This window comes from Canis aureus, chromosome 8 (assembly GCF_053574225.1).
Source record: "Canis aureus isolate CA01 chromosome 8, VMU_Caureus_v.1.0, whole genome shotgun sequence".
Classification (NCBI taxonomy): domain Eukaryota; kingdom Metazoa; phylum Chordata; class Mammalia; order Carnivora; family Canidae; genus Canis; species Canis aureus.
The window spans coordinates 69,107,970-69,134,743 of record NC_135618.1 but is presented as its reverse complement, the minus strand read 5'-3'; the positions used below and the strand labels follow the sequence as shown (position 1 = coordinate 69,134,743).

The following is a 26,774-nucleotide window of genomic DNA, read 5'->3' as shown; positions in this document are numbered from 1 at the left end:
CCCCAGACTGGCGCCCCAAGTCCCGCACGTGGCCACCTCGCCGCTGGGACGCGCTCCAGCGCGGCTCTTTCCCACACTCCCCCAACCAGATCTCTCTCTTCCCGCCCCACCTACCGCCCCTAGCAGTGCTCAGCCAGGCCAGCCCATAGTGTTTTGGTCTTTTATTCACGTTCAGCGGTTAGAAAAATAAAACAGAACAAAAACATCACAACCTCAGGGGTCTGCGAGTCTGTTGGGCAAGGGGAGACTGAGGTAGCCGAGAGTCAAAGCAGAGACCCAGCCTCCATCAAGGCACCAGTGAAGGAAGGGAGGCCAGTGGGGAGGGCTGCTGCCTTTCTCCCCCAGCGTGGTGGGGACACAGCTGCCCTGCATTAGTGCACTAAAGCCCCTCTCACAGGGACAGAGGGGTGCCCCAGCCCAGGATCCCCTAGTACTTCCACAGGGCTCCACACCCCACACGTGGAGCAGGCGGGAGGCTGCCCTTCCCTTCTGCATCCACTAATCAAAGCAGGTCACCGGACCTGGGCACCCTCTGCTCCAGGCCCCGGGCATCAGAGATCAGTGCAAGTGACGGGGGTGACTCCGTGAATGAGTAGCGTGGGGCCCAGATCATGGGTCAGAGTCTCCAGGAGCGCCAGGTAGCGAGTGTAGCGGGCAGGATCGGCGGGCGGCCGAGGCAGGTATAGGAAAGTGAGGGCTGTGGCAGGCCCACCTTCGCCATCCGCACCCTCAGGCCCACCGGGCCCGCCTCCTCTGCCGCGCCCCTGCTGGGCCCGAACCAGGGCGTTAGCACTGCATGCCAGGGCCTCTGCCTCAGCATCTCCCCGCCTGCCATTCACAAAGTCTCCTTCCTCCTCCTCCTCCTCCGGCTCCCCAGCCCCAGCCCCCTCACCCCACACCACCTCCTGTACTTCGGCTCTGATCCTCAGCTGGCTCAGCAGTGCCCGGAGCCGCCCCTCAGCCGCCCCGGGGGCCTCTCGAGGCCCCAGGCACAAGAAGATCCGGAGCCGGGCGCTATGCCAAGCAGGCACCATGCCCAAGATGGTTGCCATCTGCAGCAGGAAAAGGCCACACACATCCACGTAGCCAGGCCCACCCCGGGGCCGCAGCAGGTTGAGAGGCCACACATCCACGTGATGTGGCTGAGAGGTACCCCCTGAACCCCGGCTCAGCCGCTCCGGGGGCAGGGCCCCACAGGCCCGGGCCAGAACCACATTCTTGTTCATCTTGAGGGCGTCTGCCACTGTGGCCACATAGTCCTGGGGGCTGAGAGCCCGGGGGCTCCCAGGAGCCCGGGGTGGAGGAAACAGAGTGCTCAGGGCTGGGGACCCACCCTCCTGGGTGCCATCAGTAGCCTCGGAGAAAGCCGGGTCTGTCAGGAAGTGGTCCTGGGGTGCAGCATCATCATAGAAACCTAGGACCAAAGTGTTGGGCTTCATGCCACCTGGGAGCAGAGAGGGGGAGGTGGGAAGAGACAGGAATCAGACTCACAGGCTGAGTTTACACCACGCGAATACGCACCCACTTGCACACGCTGACAGCGACACACGTCAGCCATCAGGTATGGCATTTGTACAGTGCTTGGGCTCTCCAGGCTGCACGTTTGCATAATGACTTTTAGTTTTCCTTAATGCTTTTGTATACTTTTATTTGTTGTAACTGCATGACTAATGTTCCCCCACTTAAACGTAACGCAAAGTTTGCCTTAGGAGCAATTCTTCTTAACTAATGAGCACTTCTGGACCATGGCAGTAGGATGCCTCCACCCCAAGCTTCTCGCAGCACACCTTTCTTTTTCATGATGGGAGATGAGGGTCTGACTCCACTGGTAGACCAGACCCCCTGAGCAAGCAATAGTCAAGCTTGTGGCCTCATCCCCCAGGGAAACAGCACCCCAGACTCCGCTGGGGGGAGGATGAGAACTGGCCTGGTCTGTTCTTACCACTGCAGGGCCCTAATGATGGCGGGTCCAAAGCATGGTCCCTGGGGAAGAAACAGCTACGGTCTGCACACTAACCAAGAGCTAGGTCCTGCTGAAAGCACTGTGTTTTAACTCATCTGATCCTTAAAGCAACACTGTGAGGTAGACACTCTTTACTCACCCCTTTCACGGATGAGCAACCTGAAGCACAAAGCAGTGAAGTCACTTGCCCCAAGGCTCATAGCTGGTAGATACTGGGATCCACAGGTATACACAGTGTGCCCATCACCAGAGCCCATTCTCTGAGCCTCTGAACCTGTGTGTGTGTGTGTGTAGCAAACACAATGCCCCAAGTCCCTGCTGACAGCTCCTGGTTTTTAAATTCTTTTTTTAATTTTTATTTATTTATGATAGTCACAGAGAGAGAGAGAGAGAGAGAGAGGCAGAGACATAGGCAGAGGGAGAAGCAGGCTCCATGCACCGGGAGCCCGACGTGGGATTCGATCCCGGGTCTCCAGGATCGCGCCCTGGGCCAAAGGCAGGCGCCAAACCGCTGCGCCACCCAGGGATCCCTGGTTTTTAAATTTTTGAATGTGAAATTGGATAACTGGCCCCCCAGGCTCACTTTAACAGGGCTGAGTTTACAGAAAGACTCTGAGATCCTGCCTAAGGCTTTTTCTCGTAAAACGAATGGGTTGCTCAAAATCCACCAATAAATCAAGTTCTGCACTCCAAGAAGACTTACTATTTAGAGGAAATCCTTTCCTTTCATTTGAATCATTTTTCCTCGGGATAAATATGGTAGAAGTCGTGGTCTCTTTTTTTTTTTTTTTTTTGAAGTCGTGGTCTCTTGGCACAGCTTCCCCCACAAAAGGTGGGTCTGAGAAGAGACCGGGGTCTCAGATGCTTCAGAGTCTATCTAATAATGCCTGACTTATTAGAACACCCCTGCAGGTGGGAACTCCAGCAGATCTTGCAAATTAAACTAGTCACCCCTTCCTGAGCATCATCCAGGGTTCTGGTTTACTCTGAACAGAATATTGTCCAACACTTGAACCTTAGCCAGATCTGAACAGAGAAGGAATCACGCACTCAGGGAGGAAACTGTCACCTGCCTGGGACTGAGAAAGAAGGTGGCAGCCCAGCACGGATTTGCAGGAGGCTGGGGTTTGAGGCTGGAGGCCTTGGCACTGAGGCAGAGTAATAAGGCAGGGAATCCCACTCACTCAGAAAGTATTGGCCCCACAAACCCTCTGCATCCTCTGCGGTCTCCGGAGGCCATGTCATACCACGCCTTCCTTCTCTGCCCTTTCCAAGCCCCAGCTGAGATACCATCTTGTCAAGAGCCACATCAGTGCATAGTGGTCTTGAAGTCGGATGGCTAGAAATTATCTGCCCTAGATGTGATAGAGCAACCCCCGAGCCTCAAATAATTCTCCCATTGTCCCCAGAAATACAACATGCTCTTCAGAGCTTATACTCTAATTTTGGGGTCAGGAAAAAAAAAAAAAAAAACAGTCTCCATGGCACCCATCTCCAGTCCTTAAGCATCTCCTCCAAGACTATCACACACTATCTGTTATCTTTGAACTTGAGCACAGCATCTTATCTGCACTAGACCCCGAGTTCCTTTTGGGCTTTCCAATCTGTGGTTTACTCTCCAGGGGGATGGTACCAGAGATTGAAAGGGGCCACAGAGCGGGCCAAGGGGACCCAGGGAGGAGTAGCTCACCAAGGCCAGAGATCCGCAACAGATGCTGAGCCCCCTGGCGTACAGATGGTGAGAGGGTGAGGTCCACAAAGGCCTTTACTTGGGCTCTGTCCACCAGGCTCAGCCATGCCCCATACTGGGGCTGCACAGGGTCTGAGGGCAGGCAGTCTGCAGAGACAGGATGCAGCAGATGTAAGCCAAACCCATGTACTATCTCCTGGAATCCAAATCCCAAACGGGCCAAAGAAAAAGGTCTGGGAAGATTGGAAGCATCACTGGGGAAGAAACATGAGGCTTCTGGACCCAAAGAATAAATACCAAGAGCATCTGAGATGAAAGACAAAGGAAGCTGGGGGTGGTGGGAGGACAGAGGGGGACTCACCAAGGTCTCCCAGGGTGACATGGCCCAGTACATAGAGGCCCCCTTTCTTGAGCTGGTTGGCCAGCCGCAGCAGAGGCAGGGCACCCCGGGGGTTCCCCACCAGAAGCAGCAGCTGGGGCCTCCAGAACTTCACATGCTCCTTCCGGACATCCAGCCGGAGCAGGTACTTTCGCACCTGAGGGCAGGGGTGAGGCATGGAAAGGAAGGGCTCAAGGGGGCAGCCCCCACTCACTACCTCTCATACAAAAACCCTGACTCTAGCCACGGCAAAAGGAGGCCTACTTGGGGGAGAGGGGTGTTCCCAAACTGGCTCCTCCCCACTCCCTTTCCCAAGGCTCCCAACCTGGTGGAAAAGCAAGGCCTGGCTGACGTAGCCCCAGCTGCTGGGGCCTCCTCGAGCTGTGAGCAGGGCAGAAAGCAGGCCCATGAGAAGCAGGGAGCCGCCGGCAGCCCCAGGGCTGATGAGAAACATCATGAGCAGACAGGAGGCCACCCCCAGCAAGCAGGTGTGCCAGGAGAACAGGCTGAAGGTGGGGCTGGGGGAGGGGGAGAGAAGGAAGGGTGCTCAGGGCCTGCCACTCCACTCTATCTCCAACCTCCACCCCCCTGGACAGAGTCCATCCCACTCCTCCCTCTGTCTGCAGGGACACAGGCATCTTCTCCTCTCACCGGAAGTTGGGGGCCGAGGCCCACTCCAGGCTTAGGCAGGACAGGTCCACCGCAGCGTAGGCCACCAAGTAGAAGACAGTGACCACAGCAGCCAGTGTATTCAGCTTCCCAGCCAAGAGTACCAGCTAGACGTGGACCAAGAGTCTGGGCATTCATGCATCCCCTCCCCAAGGCCAATGCGTCCTGCCTCTTCGTTCATTCTCCCAGCCCACCCCCAAGCCCCTCCTGGTCCTGGGAGCAGAACCAGGAGGGGCTTAGAGGAAGGAGAAGGACAGCTTGAAAGGAAGGCTTACCTGTACCAGGCCCCAGGAATAGAGCACAGCCCCCCACGGGTTCCCTGTCCGAGACACAACCTTGGCCGGTGCCAAGATTACTCCTGTGCAAATAGAAATGTGACAGACACATCAGCCTGGACCAAATGGAAACTGAGACAGACATGGGGGGGGTGGGGTAGCACACGTGGGAGCTCAGAGCAGGTGAAGGAGGAAGTGACAGCGTACCAAAGAGGTCATCCTGAGCCAGAGCGTGGAGGATGCGGGAGGCCCCGATGAGGGAGCTCATGGAGGCTGAGAGCGATGTGGCATAGATACCGATCAGCACCAGTGGAGGCCACAGGCTGATGGCACGAAAGAACCCGTAGTCCTCCTGCAGCAAAGTCCTGGAGGGAGGGAGAGGAGGACAGGATAACATGTGCATCCATCCCAGGGCCTCTGTGAGAGAAGTGCTGACTCTACGTGAAGAGCTGGGTATTCTCAACTGACCCAGCCCCGATCTCAAAGCCCATTGTACCACATCATGTGTGCCCAGAGGGAAAGACATGGTATTTGCTGGTTATCATTGGGCTACTTTGGGTTTAATCACGTGGTGGACGTTCCTAACAGTATCAGCACAAGAAACCAAATATTTATGGAAATGCCGAATGATTAGAGAGCCATCCCCCACCCCCAAGCCAAGCACTTACAACAGTCCGAGGGACACAGCAAATACTGGCCACGGGCCTGCTACCAGCATTTAGGCAGCTGTCCCCATCAGTGGCGGTGGCCGCTCCTTCTCTCTCCCAGTGGGAAAAACAGTCTGCACCCTGACAATTGGGGTGCCTGCCCCCCAGGTTTTGCTGCCCTAGGTGATTCAAGTGTGGCGGCCTCATTCTGCCGCCCCACTCCACCCCCTCGAGCACCTGGCTGGCCCCTCCCCAGGCACCTGTCACAGGTGAAGCTGGAGAGGAAGAAAAGCAGGGTGTAGATGAAGAAGGTGTAGGTGACGGCGATAATGGTGCCCAGAGGAATGGCCCGGCTGGGGTCCTTCAGCTCCCCTGGAGGGAGAGGAACAGAAGGGCAGATGTCAGCCCCCCACCATCCCCTACATCCTGGAGCTCTGAGCACTCCCACAGGGGCACGGGGTGGCCACCCCACAGGCCCAGGCATCGTCAGGCAGGGACTCTCACCTGACATGTTCGCCCCCGCCATGATGCCTGTGCAGCCATTAAAGAGAACGGCAAAGACGCTGGCAAAGGTCATCATGGCCCCCGTGGTGTAGTCCTTGGCGTAGCCAGCTGAGGGATAGTTCCCAAGGAGGAGAGGGCATTGGTATCACTCATAGGGATTCAGCAATCTTGGCCCTGCCACCCTGTCCTCATATGCCCCAAACCCCCATGCATCCCCCACTGCCCTCCCCAAGACCCTGGCTCCAACCCACCACTGGCCCTGGCTCAGCTGGCCTCATCACCTCCTTCTCCGCCCCCCTCTAGCTCTCATTCTCTTTATTCTTCCCTCCCAGCTTTCACCCTTGCTCCTACCTGAGATACCTTCCCTCTCACTCCTATTTGAATTCCCCAACCCACCTCCAACCACCTCCAGCACATACTGGAGACCTCCCTCCTCCCAACTCCTCGCCTGATTCTCATCCACTTGCATCATTCTCGGTCTTATTGTGCTATTTAATTATTTCCTGAATGTCCGTTTTATCTCTCCAGCTAAAAAAGTTCCTCTAAGGCAGGAACCGTCTCGTGGTCACTCTGGCACTCTACTGGGCCAAACACACTATCCAGATCTTAAATAACCTGCACTGTTCTGAGATCTGACCTTCTGCCCCTGATTCTCTCTGATATCTGTTCTCATCTGGGGATCCCAAGGGCCTGGCCCACACACAGGCTTACCCCTTACCCCAAGAACCCTGTCACCCCTGTGCCCAGCTCACCACCCAAGTTGGCCTTCAGAGTGCTGCTGTTGAAGCCAGTGAAGTGGCCGACCTGGGGCTGTGGGGAGGAGCCATTGGGGCTAGGCCGAGGGGCCAAGGGGATGCTCCTGGGCCCCACAGCCACAAAGCTGACCAGCACCGAGGCCAGGGATCCAGAAACCAGCAGGAATGTGAGGAAGGAGGCACGGGCATAGAGTCCAGCCCCCAGTGTGCAGACCCCACCCACAAGGCCCAGCAGCAGGGAGCCGTAGAGCAGGCTCCAACCGTAGCCCTGAGGCAGGACCTGAAGCCCACTGGACGGTGAGGAGTCTACAAAGAAGAAGGAGAGACTTAGAAGACCAGACCCCCCCAAAAAAAAAGACCAGACCCCCCAAAAAAAAGACTAGACCCCCTGGAGGGATCCCAACCATGAATCAAAGCAGGAACAAACCCCCTCTTTGGCCCCACTGTCCTCAGAGGCTATCTCTCCCACTCCCCAACTCCACTGTACCCCCAGCATCCTACCCCTCCCTGGTGGATACCACCAATCTCGCTCTGTTGACTTTAGGCGTCTTAGTGTGGCCTCCCCAACCAGATGGTAAGCTGCCTCTGAGCCAGGACAATCTTTTCAGATGTCCACATGAGACTGGAATCACAGGAGGAACTCAAGAAAGCTCATGGACCACTTTGCCTTTCTTCTAAAGAGGGCTCTCTCCCTCATGATCCCAGAATCCCTGGACCCTGCAAACCCGCAGAGCCGCCTGGAGCACAGACCAGCCCCGAAGACATCGAGCACAGCTTCCACCAGCCCCAGCAGGGAGACGGCACAGCCACAGACGTTAGCCAGGTAGAACATGAGGCCGATGCTGCCCCCAACCTCAGGCCCCAGGGTCCGGCTGATCATGACTACAAGTGGAAGCAGGGGGTGAGTGTTAAGGGAAAAGAGAGTGAAATGGAGCAGGACAAAGGGTTTGGGCACAAAGCACTCTGCAGCCCTGTCTCCCCCAGGGAGAGGAATTCATCAGGACTGTCCCCCGTGTCAAGCTGGCCGAGCACAGCTGTTCCCAAACCACGTGGCTCTACACAAGTCACGAATACTCTTGAGCTCCAGGTTCCTCTTCTGTTAAAATGAACTACCTAACTGACAAGACTGTTGGGAGAACCAAAATGACAGCTGGGAAGACACCTGGTGGACAGGAGACTAGCACTAACAAACGTAAGGCCAAGTTGGTCACCTTCCTCATATCAGCCTGCCTGCTGAACGTTCATTAGAACTTGCCTCCCTCTGCCCTGCCCCTGCCCCTCCTCCTCCCTACCAGGCAGAAGAGCCCAGACCCCAGTCCATCAGTGTTGGAGGATACAGTAGGCTCCACCCCCCCGCACAGCTCCGTTGGTGGCGATGGCACAAACAGAGAGGACGGTGAGCGCCAGGATGAAGTAGGCAACCAGGAGCATGGCCAAAGCCTGTAGCAGCCCAGCATGGCCCACCACGAACCCTGGGACAGGAGTGGCAAAGCAGGTCAGAGGGTGGCTCATGCATCCCTGCACCACACTGGTCATCAGCTACCTGCAGGGCCAGAGCTAAACACAAGGCCATGGGGAGCCCTCTCCCCAAGCCCTTCATCCACCCATTTCTCCCAGGACCCTTCCCCCACCTCATCCCAGTCCCACCCCTCCCCCACTCCACTGTACCCCTGAGGAAGCTCCACCACCCCACTCACCAATCCTCAAAAAGACAACTATACTGAACATGGACAGGACAGTGGGCACCACCACACCCAGGAAGGTGGAGAGCTTCCGGGCCGATGCCCCTCCAGCGCCCCCGCCCCCATTGGCAGAGAAGGCAACCCCTTCATCTCCCAGGAGCCGGTAGGCCAGCAGGGGAGAGTTCTCGCTGGCCATGGCAGAGAGCACGCAGAAGCCACGAATGGGTCTTGAGGCCTGCAGAAGACACTTTGCTTAATGGAAAGCATCTCCATGGAGCCTCTCAAAACATCTCTAACCAAACACCTGAAAACTTCCCCAAAAGGGAGAGCTGCAACTCAGAGAGTTCCTGAGGGACAGACTGGTCCTTGCCACTTCCCTGGACCATGACAGACTCCACACTCTTAGCATTTGGGTACCAAGTCCCCTCCCAGCTCCTGGGGACCACCCCATCCCCCCATGTCCCTGTGACTAGGGATGGCAATGGCTTTCGGAAGAGGCAAAGATACTCTTCCTTTTCAACTAGCCCTGCAAGAGGAAAACAAATCCCCCAAAAAGGGAAGTGAGTTCCGGGCAGGAAACCCTCCTCACCTCCTCCTCCAGAGTCCTGAGCTGTCCCCTTCCCACCTCCCCCAAGCGATCACCTCACCCAAGGCAACGCGAAATTTCCAAATCTTCCAAAGCCCTGCCCTCCATCAATCCTCTCCCTCAGTCCATTTCAAACCAGCCCCTCTCCCCCCAGCCTCACCAGATTCCTCCCACTCACACGAGACGCCCTCCAATCTCGACCAACCCAAACACACCCCTCGACTACTAAAACAAAGACACAGGCCAGCAACACAAGGTGGGTCCTCCCCCCCGCCCCCCACCGGTGCCTGCCCACTTTCTCCCGGGGCGGGTTGGAGGGGGCCGAGATCCGCTTCTCTCCGGCCAGGCGCATCCCCACAGCCCGGGTGCGGCAGGGCGCTCACTCACCCACCCAGAGGACTCAGCCGCCCGGGGGCGATCCCCGAGAGCCGGAGGGGGTCCGCTATCTGCCGAGGGGGCGCGGGTGCCGGAAAAGCCAGCTGCAGCTACCGGGATGCCAGGCCCGGAGTCCGCCCCCCCCAGCCCACGCGCCCCATTGGTCCCCGGGCCCAGCCCCGCCCCGTGGGCGCGCCCAGGAAGCTCCTCCCAGTTTGGGCTCCCCGGGCCGACGCGGCTCGGGCTCCCGCTCCACGTGCGCCGGGGATGCGCCCCTGGGTCGCCCCTGAGCCCACCGTGTAGGCCACGGCTCCTAAGGGGCCCATCACCCCGGTGGCAACAAGCTCCCGAGCTCGGGAGGAGCCGCCACTGAAAGGGACGTGCGGTGACCGCAGAAGGCAACGGCAGGTGGGCGGGGCCGTGACACCTGGCCCAGGTGCGTCGCCGGGAACATGGAGCCACGTCGCTCGGCGCCTTCCGGAATCCTATTCCTCCAGCCTCTCGAACCCGGGAATGTCTCTAGGGTACCGGCCTCAGCCCTCAGCCCTCTCACCACGGAGGCCCGCCCCTCACGCCCGGTCCCGTGCACCGGCTGCGCTCTCGGCGTCCGCCATCGGAGGGAGCCATCGGCCGCTGATCCCGGCGAGCCCGGACTGCGCAGGCCACCGTCGGGCCGCAGTGTCCTCCCGCTGCCTTCGGGCCTCCCTGCGTGGCGTTGTCCCCTCTAGCAGAGATGACAGGACTTGTGAACTTCGGGAGATGGGATTCCCCTTCTCACTCTTTCTAGGTACCACCAACATTAGCACCACCTGGCAACGTTTCCTCATCTGTAGAATGGGGATTAACCCTGCAAAAGGTTGCTATGAGAGGGTTCCATGAACTAACTGGCGCTTGAACACAACGCTGGGGGATCCCTGGGTGGCTTAGTGGTTTAGCGCCTGCCTTCGGCCCAGGGCGTGATCCTGGTCCCAGGATCAAATCCCGCAGGGAGCCTGCCTCTCCCTCTGCCTGTGTCCCTGCGTCTCTCTTTCTCTCTCTGTGTCTCTCATGAATAAATAAATAAAATATTTTTAAAAAAGAAAACAGGGGCAGCCTGGTGGCTCAGCAGTTTAGCACTGCCTTCAGCCTGGGGCCTGATCCTGGGGCCCCGAGATCGAGTCCCACGTCAGGCTCCCTGCATGGAGCCTGCTCCTTCCTCTGCCTGTGTCTCTGCCTCTGTGTGTGTGTGTGTGTGATGAATAAATAAAATCTTTAAAAAAAGAAAAGAAAACAATGCTGAAACATACGGTAAGTTATTTGCTCTAACTGTAATATAGTCCTTTATGGCTACACTGTCACTTGAGCCTTAGGAAATGAACACTGCTTTTACTATCACTGGTCTTTGGCTGTCAGATTATCTGCAACATTCCCCTAGGAGAGAAATGGCCTCAAAGCAGCCCAAATGTGGCTTTGCCAAGCAGAAGTCTCTTGAGCAGTTGAACTGTGGCATTTTCAGTGGTCATCTGTGCTGCCCACGACAGAGTTTGGCTCATGGATATTTCCCACACCATCCTGTCACAGTTTTTGATGATGTCAATATCTATATACCATTTCAATATCCAATATCCTGGTGTAGCAGTTGCTTGAACTCGCTTGAACAGATCGGCACAGATCTTATCCTCCGCAGTACCCAATAGTTATGCCCAGACTCTGTCCTTGCCAGTAAATGACTGCAGCTCCTCTTTCTGTTCCCTTTTTCTGGTGTGCCTTCCAAGGGAAAAAAAATTAATCTGACACTTGTTCAAATAGTAAGGAAGACTTTATTCAGGACTATTCCAATAGGGGGGAGAGATGGGACTCTACTCCAAATACAACAAAGGAACCTGGGGATTTATAGCCAATGAGCATAATGAGAGTCAGTGATGGGAAATTATTAAGAGGAAACATCAAGACTAAACAGACAGAATTCTTGCTGAAGTTAGGCCAGGGTGATCAGATATCAAGGGTAGGGAAAGTTCTCCCTAAACCGGGCTAGGCAGGCCCAACAAGGATGTGGGCCAAGGTTGAGGCCAAGTCCAAAGAGGGCTCAGAGAAGCCTCACTGAAGTTTGGTCAAGGAAAGTCGCCCTGACCCCAACAATCCTCCACCGAACTGGATCCCAATCCATTGATCTGCCCTCTTTCCACTGTCCCCCACTCACTTCCCTTCTATAGATTTCTTTTTTAAAAAAAGATTTTATTTGTTCATGAGAGACACAGACAGAGGCAGAAACACAGGCAGAGGGAGAAGCAGGTTCCGTGCAGGGAGCCCAACATGGGACTCTGGGCTGAAGGCGGCGCTAAACCGCTGAGCCACACAAGCTGCCCTCACTTCCCTTCTTACCCAGCTTAAAGTTCACAGTCAGTGAAAAGCACTCCCTTGTCCCTCTCTCACTTTATTAGCCTCCTGACAGAACCACAGCCCCGGTAAATGCAACTCCTGGTCTACCCTTAGCCAGCCCAAAGCAGCTAAATGTGGCTGAAGAAAACACCCACCTACAGGAGCTCCTCTCAAATTTACGAACCTCAAGTAGGCCCTAATGCTGTCCAGCATTCAGAGATTTCTCTAATCCATTCACTCTCCTGCACTCCTAGATGACCGAAATTCTCACCTCTCTGTTCAACCCTCTGTGTTTCCTTCTCACTCTCAGCCCACCATCTCACTTCCCAATTCTGTGAGAAAACAGAAACCATCAGAAGGAACTAAAAGCTCCTATCCCCCCACCTACTGTTGGTTGTGCCCTCTTCTTATTAGTGATGAATTGACCATGCTCCCAGCTAAGGCCAACCTGCTAATACTTCGCATTTCATCTGGTTTTCCTTTTTCATTGGATCATTACCATCAGAATACAAACATGCTTTTCCCCCTCCTTGTCTTAAAAAGGAGGAAAAAATAAAAGATTTTTTGAATACACTATATTCCTCCCATTATTGCTTCATTTCTTTGTTTTGAGAGAGAGCGTGAGCAATCAGGAACCCAGTGGAGGGAGGGAGGAAAAGAGAGAGAATAAATCTTACACAGGCTCCTTGTGGAACCTGACCCAGGGCTTTATCTCACAATCCTGAGATCATAACCTGAGCTGAAGTAAAGAGTTGGATACTAAAAAAAAAAAAAAAAAAAAGAGTTGGATACTTAACCCACCAAGCCACCTAGGTGCCCCTCTTTGTGGTTCTTTTTTTTTTTTTTAAGATTTTATTTATTTATTCATGAGAGACACACACAGAGAGAGAGGCAGAGACATAGGCAGAGGGAGAAGCAGGCTCCATGCAGGGAGCTCAACGTGGGACTCGATCCCCGGTCTCCAGGATCAGGCCCTGGGCTGAAGGTGGCACTAAACCGCTGAGCCACCCAGGCTGCCCTCTTTGTGGTTCTTTATAGCAAAACTTCATTTTAATATTTTATTTATTTATTTATGAGAGACACAGAGAGAGAGGCAGAGACACAGGCAGAGGGAAAAGCAGGCTGCCGGTGGGGAGCCTGATGCAGGAATTGATCCCAGGACTCCGGGATCATGCCCTGAGCTGAAGGCAGACACTTAACCACTGAGCCACCCAGGTGTCCCTATAGCAAAACTTCTTTTTTTTTTTTTATAGCAAAATTTCTTATACTAGTTGTGTATACTAGCTGTTTCCAGTCCTCCTCTCATTTCTTTCTTAAGTAACTACACTTAGGCTTTTGCCTCTCAGCAAAAATGAAACTTCTCATCAAGTCACCAGTGACTTCCATTCAGTCAATCCAAGGGTTGATGTTTAGTCCTCACTTTACTAAACCAACATCATGTGATGTATTTTAATGCCCTTAACTTGATTGCATTTCACAGATACTGCTTTTTTTTGTTTTAATACATTGAAGGTTTGTGGCAGCCCTGCATTGAGCAAGTCTATTGGCACCATTTTTCCCAACAGTATCTGCTCACTTTGTGTTTGTCACATATTGATAATTCTCGCAGTATTTCAAACTTTTCCATTTTTATATTTGTTATGGTGATCTGTGATTAGTGATTAAAACTCACTGAAAGCCCAGATGGTTAGCATTTTTTTTAAAGATTTTATTTATTTGAGGGGAGGAAGAGAGGATGCACAAGGCGGGGGTGGGGGGGAGCAAGGGCAAAGAAGAAGCAGATTCCCTGCTGAGCCTGGAGACTGACCTAGTCTAGATCCCAGAATCCCGAAATCATGACCTGAGCTGAAGTCAGATACTTAACCGACTGAACCACCCAGGCATCCCAGGTAGTTAGCATTTTTAAACAATAAAGTATTTTTTGATAAAGGTATGTATATGGTTTTTAGACATAATGATGTTGTACACTTAATAGACTATAGGGATGCCTGAGTGGCTCAGCGGTTGAGCATCTGTCTTCAGCCCAGGACATGATCCTGGAGTCCTGGGATCGAGTCCCACATCGGGCTCCCTGCATGGAGCCTGTTTCTCTCTCTACCTGTGTCTCTGCCTCTCTCTGTGTCTCTCATGAATAAATAAATAAAATCTTAAAAAAAAAATAGAGAGGATCTCTGGGTGGCTCAGCGGTTTGGTGCCTGCCTTCAGCCCGGGGCGTCATGTTGGAGTCCTGGGATCGAGTCCCACATCGGGCTCCCTGTGTGGAGCCTGCTTCTCCCTCTGCCTGTGTCTCTGCCTCTCTCTGTGTGTCTCTCATGAATAAATAAAATCTTTAAAAAATAAAAATAAAAAATAAAAAATAGACTATAGTACAGTGTATACATGACTTTTATGTGCAGTGGGAACCAAAAAATTCATTTGACAGGTTTTATTGCAATATTCACTTTATCGTGGTAGTCTGGAACTAAACCTGTGATATCTTTGAAGAATGCCTGCATTACTACTTTTTCCTCCACCACTTTCTGCACGTCTTCTAGGAGACCACACTCATGGATTTCCTCCTTCTCAGTCTCTTTTGCTTTCACATCTCTCGTCTTAACTATGAAGCACCCCTAGATGTTGGAGAAACAGCCAAGATGCCACTGTGGACTGGAGGCTCCACAGAAGACTGGAAGATCGGTCCTTAGACTTCTTTTTTCTTTTTTTTTAAGATTTTATTTATTTGAGAGATAGAGGGGCAGAGCAAGGGGAAGAAGCAGACATCCCACCCCGCTGATTAGGGAGCCTGATGCAGGGCTCAATCCCAGGATCCCTGGATCATGACCTGAGCCCAAGGCAGACAACCAACTGAGTCATCTGGTCGCCCCAGTCCTTACACTTCTTTTCACCATTTACACCCACTCCCTTGGTGATCTCTCCCAATCTCATAGTCTTAAACACCATCTCTATGATGGTGCCCCAAGGGTGTATCTCCAGCCCAGATCTGAGCTCCACACTGTATGTCCAACAACATATTAACATCTCTGCTCAGACTTCAAACAGGCAGCTCAAAGTTAGTATGTCCAAAATCAAACACCTAAACTTACTCCTGCAACCTACTCCTTTGGTGGTCTTCCTACCTTTTCCTTTCCTTAGGTAAAAAAAACCTTGGAGTTATGCATGAAATACCCTCTCTTGCACCCCACATCCAACCCATTAGCAATTCTTTTTGCTCCTTTTAAAATATAGGCAGTGTCTGGGCATCTGGGTGGCTCAGTGGTGAAGTGTCTGCCTTTGGTTCAGGTTGTGATCCCGGGGTCCTGGGATCAAGTCCCACATCGGGTTCTCCTCAGAGAGCCTGCTTCCCTCTGCCTATGCCCCTGCCTTTCTCTGTGTGCCTCTCATGAATAAATTATATATATATAATATATATATATATTATATATATATGTCAGTGTCTAACCACATCTTATCACCCTAGTCCAAGCTACCACTGTCTCTTGCCTGCATTATGGCAACAGCCCCTTAACTGGTTTCCTGCTTCTGCCTTTGTCCCTGAAGTCTACCCTCAATAGAGGAGTTAAAAGGATGCTATTAAGGGGTGCCTGGTGCCAGTCAATACAGCATGTGACTCTTGATCTCAGGGTTAAGTTTGAGCTCCACATCAGTGTGAGATTACCTAAAATCTTTTTTTTTTTTAAAGAGCTTATTTATTTATTCATGACAGACACAGAGAGAGAGAGGCAGAGACACAGGCAGAGGGAGAAGCAGGCTCCATGCAGGGAGCCCAACGCGGGACTCGATCCTGGGTCACCAGGATCACAACATGGGCTGAAGGCAGCACTAAACCACCGAGCCACCAGGGCTTCCCAGATTACTTAAAGTCTTGAGGCACCTTGGTGGCTCAGTTGGTTAAGCTCAGACTCTTGATTTCAGCTCAGGTCATGATCTCAGGGTTGTGGGACTGAGCCCCATGTTGGTACGCTACACTAGGCTTGGAGCTTACTTGGGATTCTCTCTCTCCCTTTCCCCTCTGCCCCTCCCCACCTCTCCCTCTCTAAAATACAAATAAATAATAAAATAAAATGTTAAAAATGATGCTATTAAAGCAAGAATCAGTTCATGATGTTTCTCTTTTCAAAACTCTCCAACAGGGCAGCCCTGGTGGCTCAGCAGTTTAGCACCGCCTTCAGCCCCGGGCGTGATCCTGAAGTCCCAGGATCGAGTCCCTGCATGGAGCCTGCTTCTCCCTCTGCCTGTGTCTCTGCCTCTCTCTCTATGTCTCTCATGAATAAATAAATAAAATCTTTAAGAAAGAAAAACTCTTCAACAGCTTCCCATTTTTTCATTGGAAAAGCCAAAAACCCTCAGTAATTAGGATGACTACAGTTACCTCATGATTCCTCAACTACAGTCCCAACTACAGAAGACAGTTTATGCCTGTTGCCTGAGGTTGCCTGAGTTCAACTGTTGACAGGGTTTCCTTTGCTCCGAGGGGACCCAGGGTTGTCTATACATCACAGGGCCGCTCTACTCCTCCCGCCCCCCCCCACCCCGCCCAGCCCCAATCTGCATCCCACCCTCACCCCTCCTCATCTCCTTGCCCCAACCTCCTCCAGTAACGCGCTGTGGCCCACAAAGCATGAGCTTCCGTTGTGTGCTCGACGCAAATATTGACTTAGTGAAATCTCCTCCACCGGTCCCATTTCAACGGACCCACACCCTCCACCCCCTGCCCCTTCCATATTCTTTTTTCTCCATAGGGTTGACACCATCTATGTCATACAGTTGTTTATCTCGTTCACTGCCTAGTCCCAGAAGAAACTTAAGCTCCACGAAACAAGAACTGCTTTTCCTCGCCGCTGGAGCTCAGCGGCTTCTACATTCCCCGGCTCGGAGAGGGCGGGAGGGTAGGGGCGCGGGGGGGGGGGGGGGGGGGCGGTGCTCCTCACGTGACTGCAGCGGCCCCGCCCCGCCCGCCGGGAAGGGAAGATGGCTGCGCCCGGGGTGGCCTCAGAGAGAGGGCAACCAACGAGAGGGCGCCGGCCCGCTAGAGCGTCCCCGCCTAGCCTAGCTCTGCGGTTGCGTCCTGGGATGGCGCGAATTCTGGGGCTACGTGCGGGTCCTCCTCCCCACCATTTTTTAAGGAGAAAGGAATTCGTTCATTCTCGGGGGTGCTTGGTGTGACCTGCTTGCTGCGTCTCCGCCGCGGGATCCCCGGCATCCGAGGCGTGTAGGACGAGGTTCTGGGATTCAACATGAGGGTTTTTCTCCTCTCGTGCAGCCTCCGGGGTCAGCCTATTAAGTGACCTCAGAGTGTCGGTCCAGCCTCCAGGTCTGGGCACCTCCGAACACCCTGGAACCGCCCCTTGGGAACGAGTACGTCCAATGCAGCCCGCAGGGGTCCCACTCCGATTTCAGGCCCTCAATGGGAATTCCCTGGCGACCCACCCTCCCCACCCCCGCCGCGTGCTCCCCAGGATTAAGTCTGGTGGATCCGGACCTCCTCCCCCAGGCCCCAGGGGCAGATGAGCCCTGGGCCACCGCCCCTGCAATTTCCTGCAGACCCAGCAAACAAAAGGCTCGGGAAGAGAGGCGAGTCTGAGCCGGGCTCCCTTCCTGCAGGAACAGCTGATGGAGCAAAATGGTCCAGGAGGGAGGGGATTCCAGGATTCCTGGAGGACCAGAGTGGGAGGCCAGACTCCTGGATCCCGCGGAGGGAGGGATTCCAGCAAAGTGGAGGTGGAGGGCCCAGACAGGACATCCGAGTTTGCTGCGCTCTGCCAGATGCCAACTGCCCCGGTGGGGTTGATGTCAACTTTGGGGAATGGAGGGCGTGGGGGGGGGGGGGGGGGAGACACGGGTTCAGGTGAGCTCTCAGGCCCCCAGGCTGGAATGGTGGGGGCTGGGAAAAGCCTGAAGCCCTGCGTCATCTCCTCTGGGGCCCAGCCTACCTCCCCCTGGCCCGACCTGTACCCTCTGTGCTGGCCCCACCCAGGCCTGCCTTCCTGCTCCTCCCCGGGCACAAAGCTTTTTCGGCTAAACCACGAACCAGCCGCCCGGGGTCTTCTGGTCCCTTCTGGACTCTGGTAGTCTAACCCCCAGCCACGAATAGTCCTTACATTCCCTCCTAGAGCCAATGCCCCTGCCCCCATCCCGGTCGAGGACACAATGGTAAGGGAAGGGCCACATCCAGTGGGTGGGGGGATGCTGGCATGGAGGGGGGGCTTGGCCTCATATCCTGTCAGGCTGCCAAGGGAAGAGAGGAAACAAAAGACTTCCCCCTGCTGGGACAATGAACCTCCCGATACCTCTCCTCCCCTACTCCCACTCCTCCACCTCTCCTGTTTAGCGCTGGGTTTCAGCTCTTTTACGTCCCTTCTCTCCAACTTGTACAGTTCTGGTACCTTGGCTTCTGCTGTGAGCTGTGCTGGTCTCCTTCCCACCTTCCTATTAGCTTGCTCCCAGTCCTAGCTGTTTCAGTCCCCTGCAATTCTGTCCCTTCTATCACCAGAGCCAAGATTGGGGGCGGGGGGGTGGGGTGGGGGGCAAAACTCTAGTGAATGGAAATCACCCCCTTTCAAGCTAGGGCCTACACAGGAGAAAGGGGCCAAGGCAGGGAAATGCCTTCTGGCTGCTGGCCTGGGTGAGGGATGAAGGAGGAAAAGGACATGCAATGTCCTACAGGTCCTTGGGGGCGGGGCTGGAAGGCCCCTCTGTATCCTGAGTGCACTGAACAAGTCACTTAACCCCAGCAAGTCACTTAACCCGAGCCTGTCTCATCTTTAAAGTGGATGTCAAGGGGGTGCCTGTGGGGGGGGTCAGTCAGTTGAGTGGCTAACTCTTGATTTCAACCCAGGTCCTGATCTCAGCGTCCTGGGATGGAGCCCTGCATCGCTCAGCAGGGGGAGTCAGCTTGAGGATTCTCTCCCTCCCTCTACCCCTCCCCAAGCTCTCTCTCAAATAAATAAATATATTTTTTAAAGATTTTATTTATTTATTCATGACAGATACAGGGAGAGAGGCAGAGACACAGGCAGAGGCAGAAGCAAGCTCCAGCCTGATGTGGGACTCCATCCTGGGACTCCAGGATCACATACAGAGCCAAAGCTGGACGCTCAACCACAGAGCCACCCAGGCATCCCTCAAATAAATCAATCTTTAAAAATAAAGCGGATGTCAGAATAACGTGCATCCTGCCTCTCTAACAAAGTTCTTATTTTATTTTATTTTATTATTTTTATTTTATTTTATTTATTTTATTTTATCTTATTTTATTTTATTTTATTTTATTTTATTTTATTTTATTGGGGTGCCTGGGTTACTCAGTCAGTTAAGCATCTGACTTTGGCTCAGGTCCTGATCCCTCTGCCTGTGTCTCTGCCTCTCCCCCTCTCTCTGTGTCTCTTGTGAACAATTAATTAATTAATTAATTAAAATATATTTTTTAAAAATCCCACTTGTACAACTTTGGAAAAAAGATTGAAAGTCCCCCATTGGGCTCCCTGCTCAGTGGAGGGCCTGCTTCTCCCTTTCCATCTGCCTGTCACTCTGCCTACTTGTACTCTCCCTCTCTATCAAATAAATAATCTAAAAAAAAAAGAGCTTTTTAAAAAATTTTTATTTTATTTATGAGAGAGAAAGAGAGATTGAGCACATGTGCAGGGGGAGGAGCAGAGGGAGAAGGAGAAGGAGACGCCCTGCTCAATCCCAGGACCCTGAAATCATGACCTGAACTGATGGCAGACTTTTAACCATCTGACCCACCCAGGCGCCCCTAACAGAATTCTTTTTTTTTTTTTCTCTAACAGAATTCTTATGATGAATTAAATATGATAATCTTTGCTTTTATAAATAAATAAAAAGGTGAAGTGTAAGGCTTTCCTCAGCCTTACCGATCTATAGTCTCCTCTAACCCCCCTCACACTGGGCAGCCTCCATCACCATCGAATACTAGTAACTCCTGAACATGTATCTTCAGCCAAAAAGCTGCCCCTGAGCTCCAGACCAATGGAGCTCAATTTTGGTTGTCTGCTGGACCTGCTGTCTGGATGGTACACCATGGTCTCAAATTCAGCCTGCCCGTATCTTCCTCCCCTGGTTCCCTCACTCCTACCTAGCTGCTCTAGTGTGCCCACACACACTTCTCTCTTGTCATTTGGAGAACTACATGTGATTTCTCTGCCTTCAGTCTTGATCCCTTTCAATCTTTTCTCTGAAGTTGTACAAATGGAATTTTTTAAAATAGATTTTATTTATCCATGAGAGAGAGAGAGAGGCAGAGACACAGGCAGAGGGAGAAGCAGGCTCCATGCAGGGAGCCCGATGTGGGACTCGATCCTGAAACTCCAGGATCACACCCTGAGCCAAAGGCAGACGCTTAACCGCTGAGCCACCCAGGCGTCCTGGGATTTTTTTTTTTTTTTTAAGATTTTATTTATTTATTCAGGAGAGACACACAAAGAGAGGCAGAGACGCAGAGGGAGAAGCAGGATTCATGTAGGGAGCCTGATGTGGGACTTGATCCCAAGACTCCAGGATCATGCCCTGAGCCGAAGGTAGACACTTAACCGCTGAGCCACCCAGACGTCCCCTTATTCTTTCTTTCTTTCAATTGTATTTATTTTATTTGAGAGAGAGCACAAGGGGAGGGGGAGGCAGAGGAAGAGGGAGGAGCAGACTCCCCGATGAGCAGGGAGCCTGATGGGATGCAGGGCTGGATCCCAGGACTCTGGGATCATGACCTGAACCAAAGGCAGTCGCTTAACGGACTGAACCACCCAAGCACCCCAAACCATTGGCACAAGTGGGATCTTTCTATACAAATCCAGTGGGATTGCTTCTTTGCCTAAAACCCTTCAGTGGTTCCCAAGGTGATTAAGACAAACCTACATTCCTGAAATGTCCTGTGATGGCAGAGACTGGTCCTTGCTCAGCTCTCCAGCTCATCCATTGTCACTGTCCTTAAAATATACACCCTAATGTCCTCAACTCTGGCAGCTCAGGGGCAATCTCACCATGTCCACAGTCTTATATTTGCTATTCCTTCTGCCTTTTTTTTTTTTTTTTTTTTTTTTGAGAGAGAGAGAGTGCACACACTGGGAGGGGAGGGGCAGAGAAAGAGAATCTTAAGCAGGCTCCATGCCCAGCACGGAGCCTGACATGGGGCTCATCTCACAACCCTAAGATCATGACCTGAGCCAAAATTAAGACTCAGATGCTCATCCAACTGAGCCACCCAGGTGCCCCAGCCTCCTGTGTTCTGTTGAAGTTTCATGGCTATTTCTTTCCCTGGGCTGTCAAGGATGACTTTGGATCCCCAGTCCTGGTCCATAGCAAAACCTCAATAAGGGAGGAGCACCTGGGTGGCTCAGGTGGTTGAGTGTCTGACTTGTGATTTCAGCTCAGGTCATGATCTCATGGGTGATGAGATTGAGCCCTGTGTGTGGCTCTTGCTTAGTGGGGAGTATGCTTGGGGTTCTCTCTCCCTCTCCCCCTGTCCTTCCGCCCACTCTCTCTCTCTAAAATAAATAAATCATTTTTAAAAAGAATCGCTGGGTGTCTGGGTGGCTCAGTTGGTTACACATCTGCCTTGGGCTTAGGTCATGATCCCAGAGTCCTGGAATCGAGCCCGTGTCAGGCTCCCTGCTCAGTGAGGAGTCTGCTTCTCTTCTCTCTCCCTCTGTCCCTCCCCACTGCTCATTCTCTCTCACTCCCAAATAAGTAAAGAAAATTTTTAAAATTTTTATTTTGTTAAAATTTTATTTATGAATGAGACACACATTGAGAGAGGCAGAGACACAGGCAGAGGGAGAAGTACACTCCATGCAGGGAGCCCGTTGTGGGACTCGATCCCATCTTGGGATTCCAGGATCATGCCCTGAGCCAAAAGGCAGACGCTTAACCGCTGAGCCACCAGGCATAAATAAAAACTTAAAAAAAAAAAAAAAAGAATTGCCAAGTGAATTAAAGAATAAGGATTTAAGGGTGCTTGGGCATCTCAGTTGTTAAGTGGCTGCCTTCAGTTCAGTCATGATCCCAGGGTCCTGGGAGCCCCACATCAGATTCTTGCTGAGCAGGAAGTCTGCTTCTCTTTCCCCTCGCCCTGTGCGTGCACCGCGCGCTCTCTCTCTCTTTCTGTCAAAATAAGATCTTTTAAAAAAGTATTTAAAGGAATAAATAGTTAATATACATTTACTGAGTATGAATTATGGGCCAGACCTGCACTGGATTTAGCAGCAAGCACAACGTATGTTGTACCTGCTTTCATGAAACTCAGAGCCACAATCAAAATACAATCACTAATTAATTAATGAGATCTTTGACATATGTGTCTATTACAACTTCACATATGAGGAGTTCAGGAAGATTTGTGGCGGTCAGACAAGGAATGGATTCAGGTTTTGTGAGCCCTGAAGTTTATATGATTGGGGAACTCTTTCTTTTCTCTTTAAGATTTTCCTTATTTATGTATTTGAAAGAGAGAAAGCAAGAGCACGAGTAGGGCAAGGAGCAGAGGGAGAAGCAGACTCCTCACTGAGCAGGGAGCCCAACATGGGGCTCCATCCCAGGACCCTGGGATCATGACCTGAGCCGAAGGCAGACAGTTAACTGACTGAGCCACTCGGGTACCCCTTGGGGAGCCCATCCTAAGAAAATAAATACAAAGTAATTTTTAAAAAGATGTTATTTATTTATTCATGAGAGACACAGAGACAGGGAGAGAGGCAGAGACACAGGCAGAGGGAGAAGCAGGCTCCACGCAAGGAGCCCGACGCGGGACTCGATCCAGGGTCTCCAGGATCACGTCCTGGGCTGAAGGCGGCGCTAAAGCGCTGAGCCACCCGGGCTGCCCTAAACAGTAATTTTTTTTTTCTAAACAGTAATTTTTATACCTAATTTTATGTTCATAATTTTGTTTTTATGGGCAGCCCGGGTGGCTCAGCGCTTTAGCGCCGCCTTCAGCCCAGGACGTGATCCTGGAGACCCTGGATCGAGTCCCGCGTCGGGCTCCTTGCGTGGAGCCTGCTTCTCCCTCTGCCTGTGTCTCTGCCTCTCTCCCTGTCTCTGTGTCTCTCATGAATAAATAAATAACATCTTTTTAAAAATTAATGTTTATTTAAATGTAGAAACCACAGCCAGTTTGCTAAAATTAGGGTGACAAATACTATAAATAGTGTCAAATCTAGAAAAACAGGATAGGTATAGTAAATAATTGCTCGACATCCGTGTATAATAGATTCATGTCCTACCTTTTTCTTGGGGGTGTACTCAGAACTACGTCTTCATATGATAGTGACTTTGTAATATTTCCTACTTTTTTATTTCTTTTTTTTTTAATTTTCTTATTTATTTATGATAGTCACAGAGAGAGAGAGAGAGGCAGAGACACAGGCAGAGGGAGAAGCAGGCTCCATGCACCGAGAGCCCGACGTGGGATTCGATCCCGGGTCTCCAGGATCGCGCCCTGGGCCAAAGGCAGGCGCCAAACCTCTGCGCCACCCAGGGATCCCTACTTTTCTATTTCTGTCTTCCTTCTAGTATGGCTGGTTGAAATTTTTTTCTTTCATTACTCAAAGTTTTCACTGTGCTTTACAGCTCATTCTTGACAATGTGGAAACCTCTACCAAATTCCTTTTGTGTAAGAGCCAGATTTCAGGCCACTTCAAACATTTCTGTGCTGGGATTCACCTAACAACTGTTTAAATAGATGGCACTCATTAACCAGGGCAGTGGGAGGAGCCAGGTGGATGAGGGGTACAAAAGCTTAAACCTAATGGGCTTCCAGTAAACCTAACTCCAGATGTGACAGGGTGAGGCCAGCCCAAAAGGGTGCTGGAGTATGGGAAGAGGAGTGACAGCTTCTGTAATTTATGGTGAAAGGGGATGATTTGTTGTTCACTACATATAGGAAAAGTCCTAACTCCAATTCTGCTCCAAATTAACTGTCGGGGTGTAGATAGCAAAAAGAAAGCCTAGGACCCCTGGCTGGCTCTGTCACTAGAGCATGAGATTTTGATCTTGGGGTTGTAAATTCAAGCCCCACATTGGGGATACAGATTACTTAAAAAATCTAAAAAGAAAACAAAACTAAAAGCCCAAACAGCTGTTGGAGGGGGGTGGTGCTCCACACAGGTGCTGCCATGGGGATCAGTGATTGCAGCATACTGATCACGGGCAGGGAACTGGGTGATCACCTAATATCGAGGTGGGTGGATAGTGAAAGTGCTCTAATAATGAGGAAAGGGGGGGGGCTGAGAATTTGTTCGGGTCTATGGGACAAGCATCCATCCAGATAGTGGCATGGCTGCTCATCTATGTAATGTAATACAGTGGATACTGAATTAGCTTTTCTAGGAAAGTGGTCCTGGGTGGTTGGAGGGTAGAGGAAATGACCTCACACCCACAGGATAGACACTTCTGAGCATTGGAGTGCAAATCTCAGATGTCTTCTCCATGAAAAGGGGAACTAATGGGATTTCTGCTCCATTATATATAGATCTTTGAGACCAGGAGCCATGCTTTACAAATCTTCAAACTAGCACAGTGATCACTTGGCACATAGCAGATACTTAATAAAGGATTTATCTTATTAATTCTTTTGGTTCTTTTTTTTAAAGATTTTTAAAATTTATTTGAGAGACAGACAGAGAGAACAGGGGGAGGGGCAAAAGGAGAGGGACAAGCAGACTCCCCGCTAAGCAGGGAGCTAGATGCAGGGCTCAATCCCAGAACCCTGAGGTCATGACCTGAGCCGAAGGCAGATGCTTAACTGATTGAGCCACCCAGGGTCCCTCACTCTTTTACTTTTTAAATTTTTTTTTAAGTTTGGGGATCCCTGAGTGGCTCAGTGGTTTGGCACCTGCCTTCGGCCCAGGGAGTGATCCTGGAGTCCCAGGATTCAGTCCCGCATTGGGCACCCTGCATGGAGCCTGCTTCTTCCTGTGCCTGTGTCTCTGTGTGTCTCTCATGAATAAATAAAATATTTTTTAAAATCTTTTTTATTTTTTTATTATTTAAGTAATCTCCACACCCGACATGGGGCTTGAACACATGACTTCCAGATCAAGAATCTAAGCCAGTCAAGCATCCCATTTATTTATTCTTTTGTTGATTGGTATACATACGCATCAGATTTTAGGAACTGGATTATATGCTGGGAGGTGGGGGCTGAGGACCCTATTACACAGGATCCACTGGATATTTTCTTACCAAAGTTGTCCTCTTCCCTCTAGCTGAGAGTCCTTGTTCTCAGAGATACAGGGTTCCAATCTGCAGTGAGCTGTTACACCCCTGCACCACTGTGTCATCAGCCCTCATTCCCCCCTGCCTCATTTCTCTGTGCACCTGGGGGGTCTCTCTCTACCATCCCGTCATGCACCACCCTCCACAACCCCATAAGGATGAACTGCATCTCCCATCAAATGAGACAATTCAAGCAATCAAGGGCCAAAGGAGGTTGAGCATAGAGCCCAGGGGGAGATAGAGACATAATTTTTAAAGGAAAGAATCTGAGTGCATAGTGAGGACAAGTGTGTGTGCCTCTGTGTGTGTGTGTGTGTGTGTGTGTGTGTGTGTGTGTGTTCCTGTTCTGAGCGAGGAGGTGGACAACCTGGAGGAGAAGCTGAATAAGAGAAGGGAGACAGGGCTTGAATCAGGGAGGGAGGAGGGGATTCCCAGTGTGGCCTGGTCTGCCTGGCTCCAGCCAAGCCGGCTGTTTCCTGCCCTCCGTGACCCCCCACCCCGGAGCAGGACCCAGACAGGCAGCGAGGAAAGGCAGGGGTGTGGGGAGCACCACTTGTGGCAGGGAGATAAGTGCGCTGGGACAAGAGGTCACTGCAAGCCTGGCTGTGCTCTCTGGGGGGTTAGAGGCGCTTGGCATTCCACCCCCCACTACCTTCCCCAACCTCCTTGAGCATCAAGGATTCCTCCTTCCCTCTCTGTGCTCCTCAGGAACTCCCGACTCTGTCTCCTTTAAATTTCTGAATATAATCCCTTTCCTTCCAGCTCTGCACTGGCGGGATCCCGCAGCGACCCCATCCATCCCACTACCCACACCATAGGCGCGCTGACGTAGAAGGGGGCTGGTGGGAGTAGCACTGCTTTCCCCGGACCCTCCCCTCTAACTGATAGGATAGCGTGGGGGGGCGGTGGCGGCCATGAGAGGAAGAGCCCTCCCAGACATCCCGAGGGCCCCCAGGAGCCAGACAGGAAACAGCCTCGGGAAAGACAGCAGCAGCCCCGGCCCAGCCCCAGGGGTCAGAGCTGCGGGCGACCAGGAGATCTCCTAGTGAGAGTGAAGACGGTGATTTGGGAAGCCATCCAGACCTTTTACTCTCTCGGTCCCACCTACCTTTTATTTACTCCTGTTTCGCTTTTCTCTATAGTCCTCCCCATCTCAAACCAGTTGCCCCACTTCCCACATTTTCCTGCGCTAGGTTGCGCGCACAGTGGGTCCTCAATACCTAGTGTTTGATGAATGACTGTGTGACGTTCGCTCCAGGATCATCTAAGCTAGGGTCGCTGCCTGGAGGCCCGATGCGCCACCCTCCATCCTCAAAAGCTTCCCCCAAACGTGGTCCCCTGCGTCAAGGGTGGCGTTGGGCGCATCCAGAAATCGAATCCGAAGTCCGCAGGAAGGTTGGAGCGGGCTTCGAGCGTGCGGTGTACATTTGCGCGCACGTCCGGGAGGCCCCCAGGGCTGCTGGATGTGCTTCTCGGCTGCCTGCCGCGTGCTGGGCCCGGACCTGCCCCGGGGGTCCCCGGGCCCCGGCCCCGACACGCGCGGTCCCCGTCACGGCGCACGGCCGCGGTGCACGTCTGGGCGGTCCCCGGGCTCCGCGCCCGCCGCCCCTCCCCCTTCTCCAAACTTTCTCCCAACTTCCCGACCTGCTCCGCTCGGCGCCCCGCTCCGC

At 52.4% G+C, this 26,774-nt stretch overlaps 1 protein-coding gene and 1 long non-coding RNA gene across 6 annotated transcripts; one reads left to right on the top strand and one right to left on the bottom strand.

Annotated features, from left to right (window-relative positions):
- Nucleotides 1-146: 146 nt before the first annotated feature.
- Nucleotides 147-9,677, bottom strand: SLC12A9 (solute carrier family 12 member 9). Of its 5 annotated transcripts, none has more exons than XM_077908051.1 (14): nucleotides 9,542-9,677; nucleotides 8,580-8,799; nucleotides 8,220-8,354; nucleotides 7,633-7,764; nucleotides 6,880-7,188; nucleotides 6,128-6,235; nucleotides 5,884-5,995; nucleotides 5,184-5,341; nucleotides 4,977-5,059; nucleotides 4,684-4,808; nucleotides 4,358-4,550; nucleotides 4,015-4,189; nucleotides 3,654-3,800; nucleotides 147-1,444 (listed from the first exon to the last, which is right to left on the bottom strand). In XM_077908051.1, exons 2-14 carry the CDS (start codon nucleotides 8,758-8,760, stop codon nucleotides 552-554), a joined length of 2,751 nt encoding a protein of 916 aa, XP_077764177.1. In that variant the 5' UTR covers nucleotides 8,761-8,799; nucleotides 9,542-9,677; the 3' UTR covers nucleotides 147-551. The 5 variants fall into 5 exon arrangements, with proteins under 5 accessions (XP_077764177.1, XP_077764176.1, XP_077764178.1 ...); XM_077908050.1 differs by having other exon boundaries at nucleotides 9,538-9,671; XM_077908052.1 differs by lacking the exon at nucleotides 8,580-8,799 and having other exon boundaries at nucleotides 9,538-9,661.
- Nucleotides 9,678-16,852: 7,175 nt separating this feature from the next.
- On the top strand, nucleotides 16,853-19,051 carry LOC144318179 (uncharacterized). Its single transcript, XR_013383998.1, has 2 exons — nucleotides 16,853-17,238; nucleotides 18,870-19,051. It is a non-coding gene; the product is annotated as an uncharacterized LOC144318179 (long non-coding RNA).
- Nucleotides 19,052-26,774: the final 7,723 nt, after the last annotated feature.

Excerpts from the sequence above, each read along its gene's own strand:
- SLC12A9 (XM_077908051.1), bottom strand. The coding sequence starts at position 8,760 with ATGGCCAGCGAGAACTCTCCCCTGCTGGCCTACCGGCTCCTGGGAGAT. Across the intron at positions 5,996-6,127 it reads GGCGGGGGCGAACATGTCAG|GGGAGCTGAAGGACCCCAGC; the intron begins GTGAGAGTCCCT and ends CTCTCCCTCCAG. Across the intron at positions 4,551-4,683 it reads GCCTCGGCCCCCAACTTCCG|CCCCACCTTCAGCCTGTTCT; the intron begins GTGAGAGGAGAA and ends CCCCTCCCCCAG.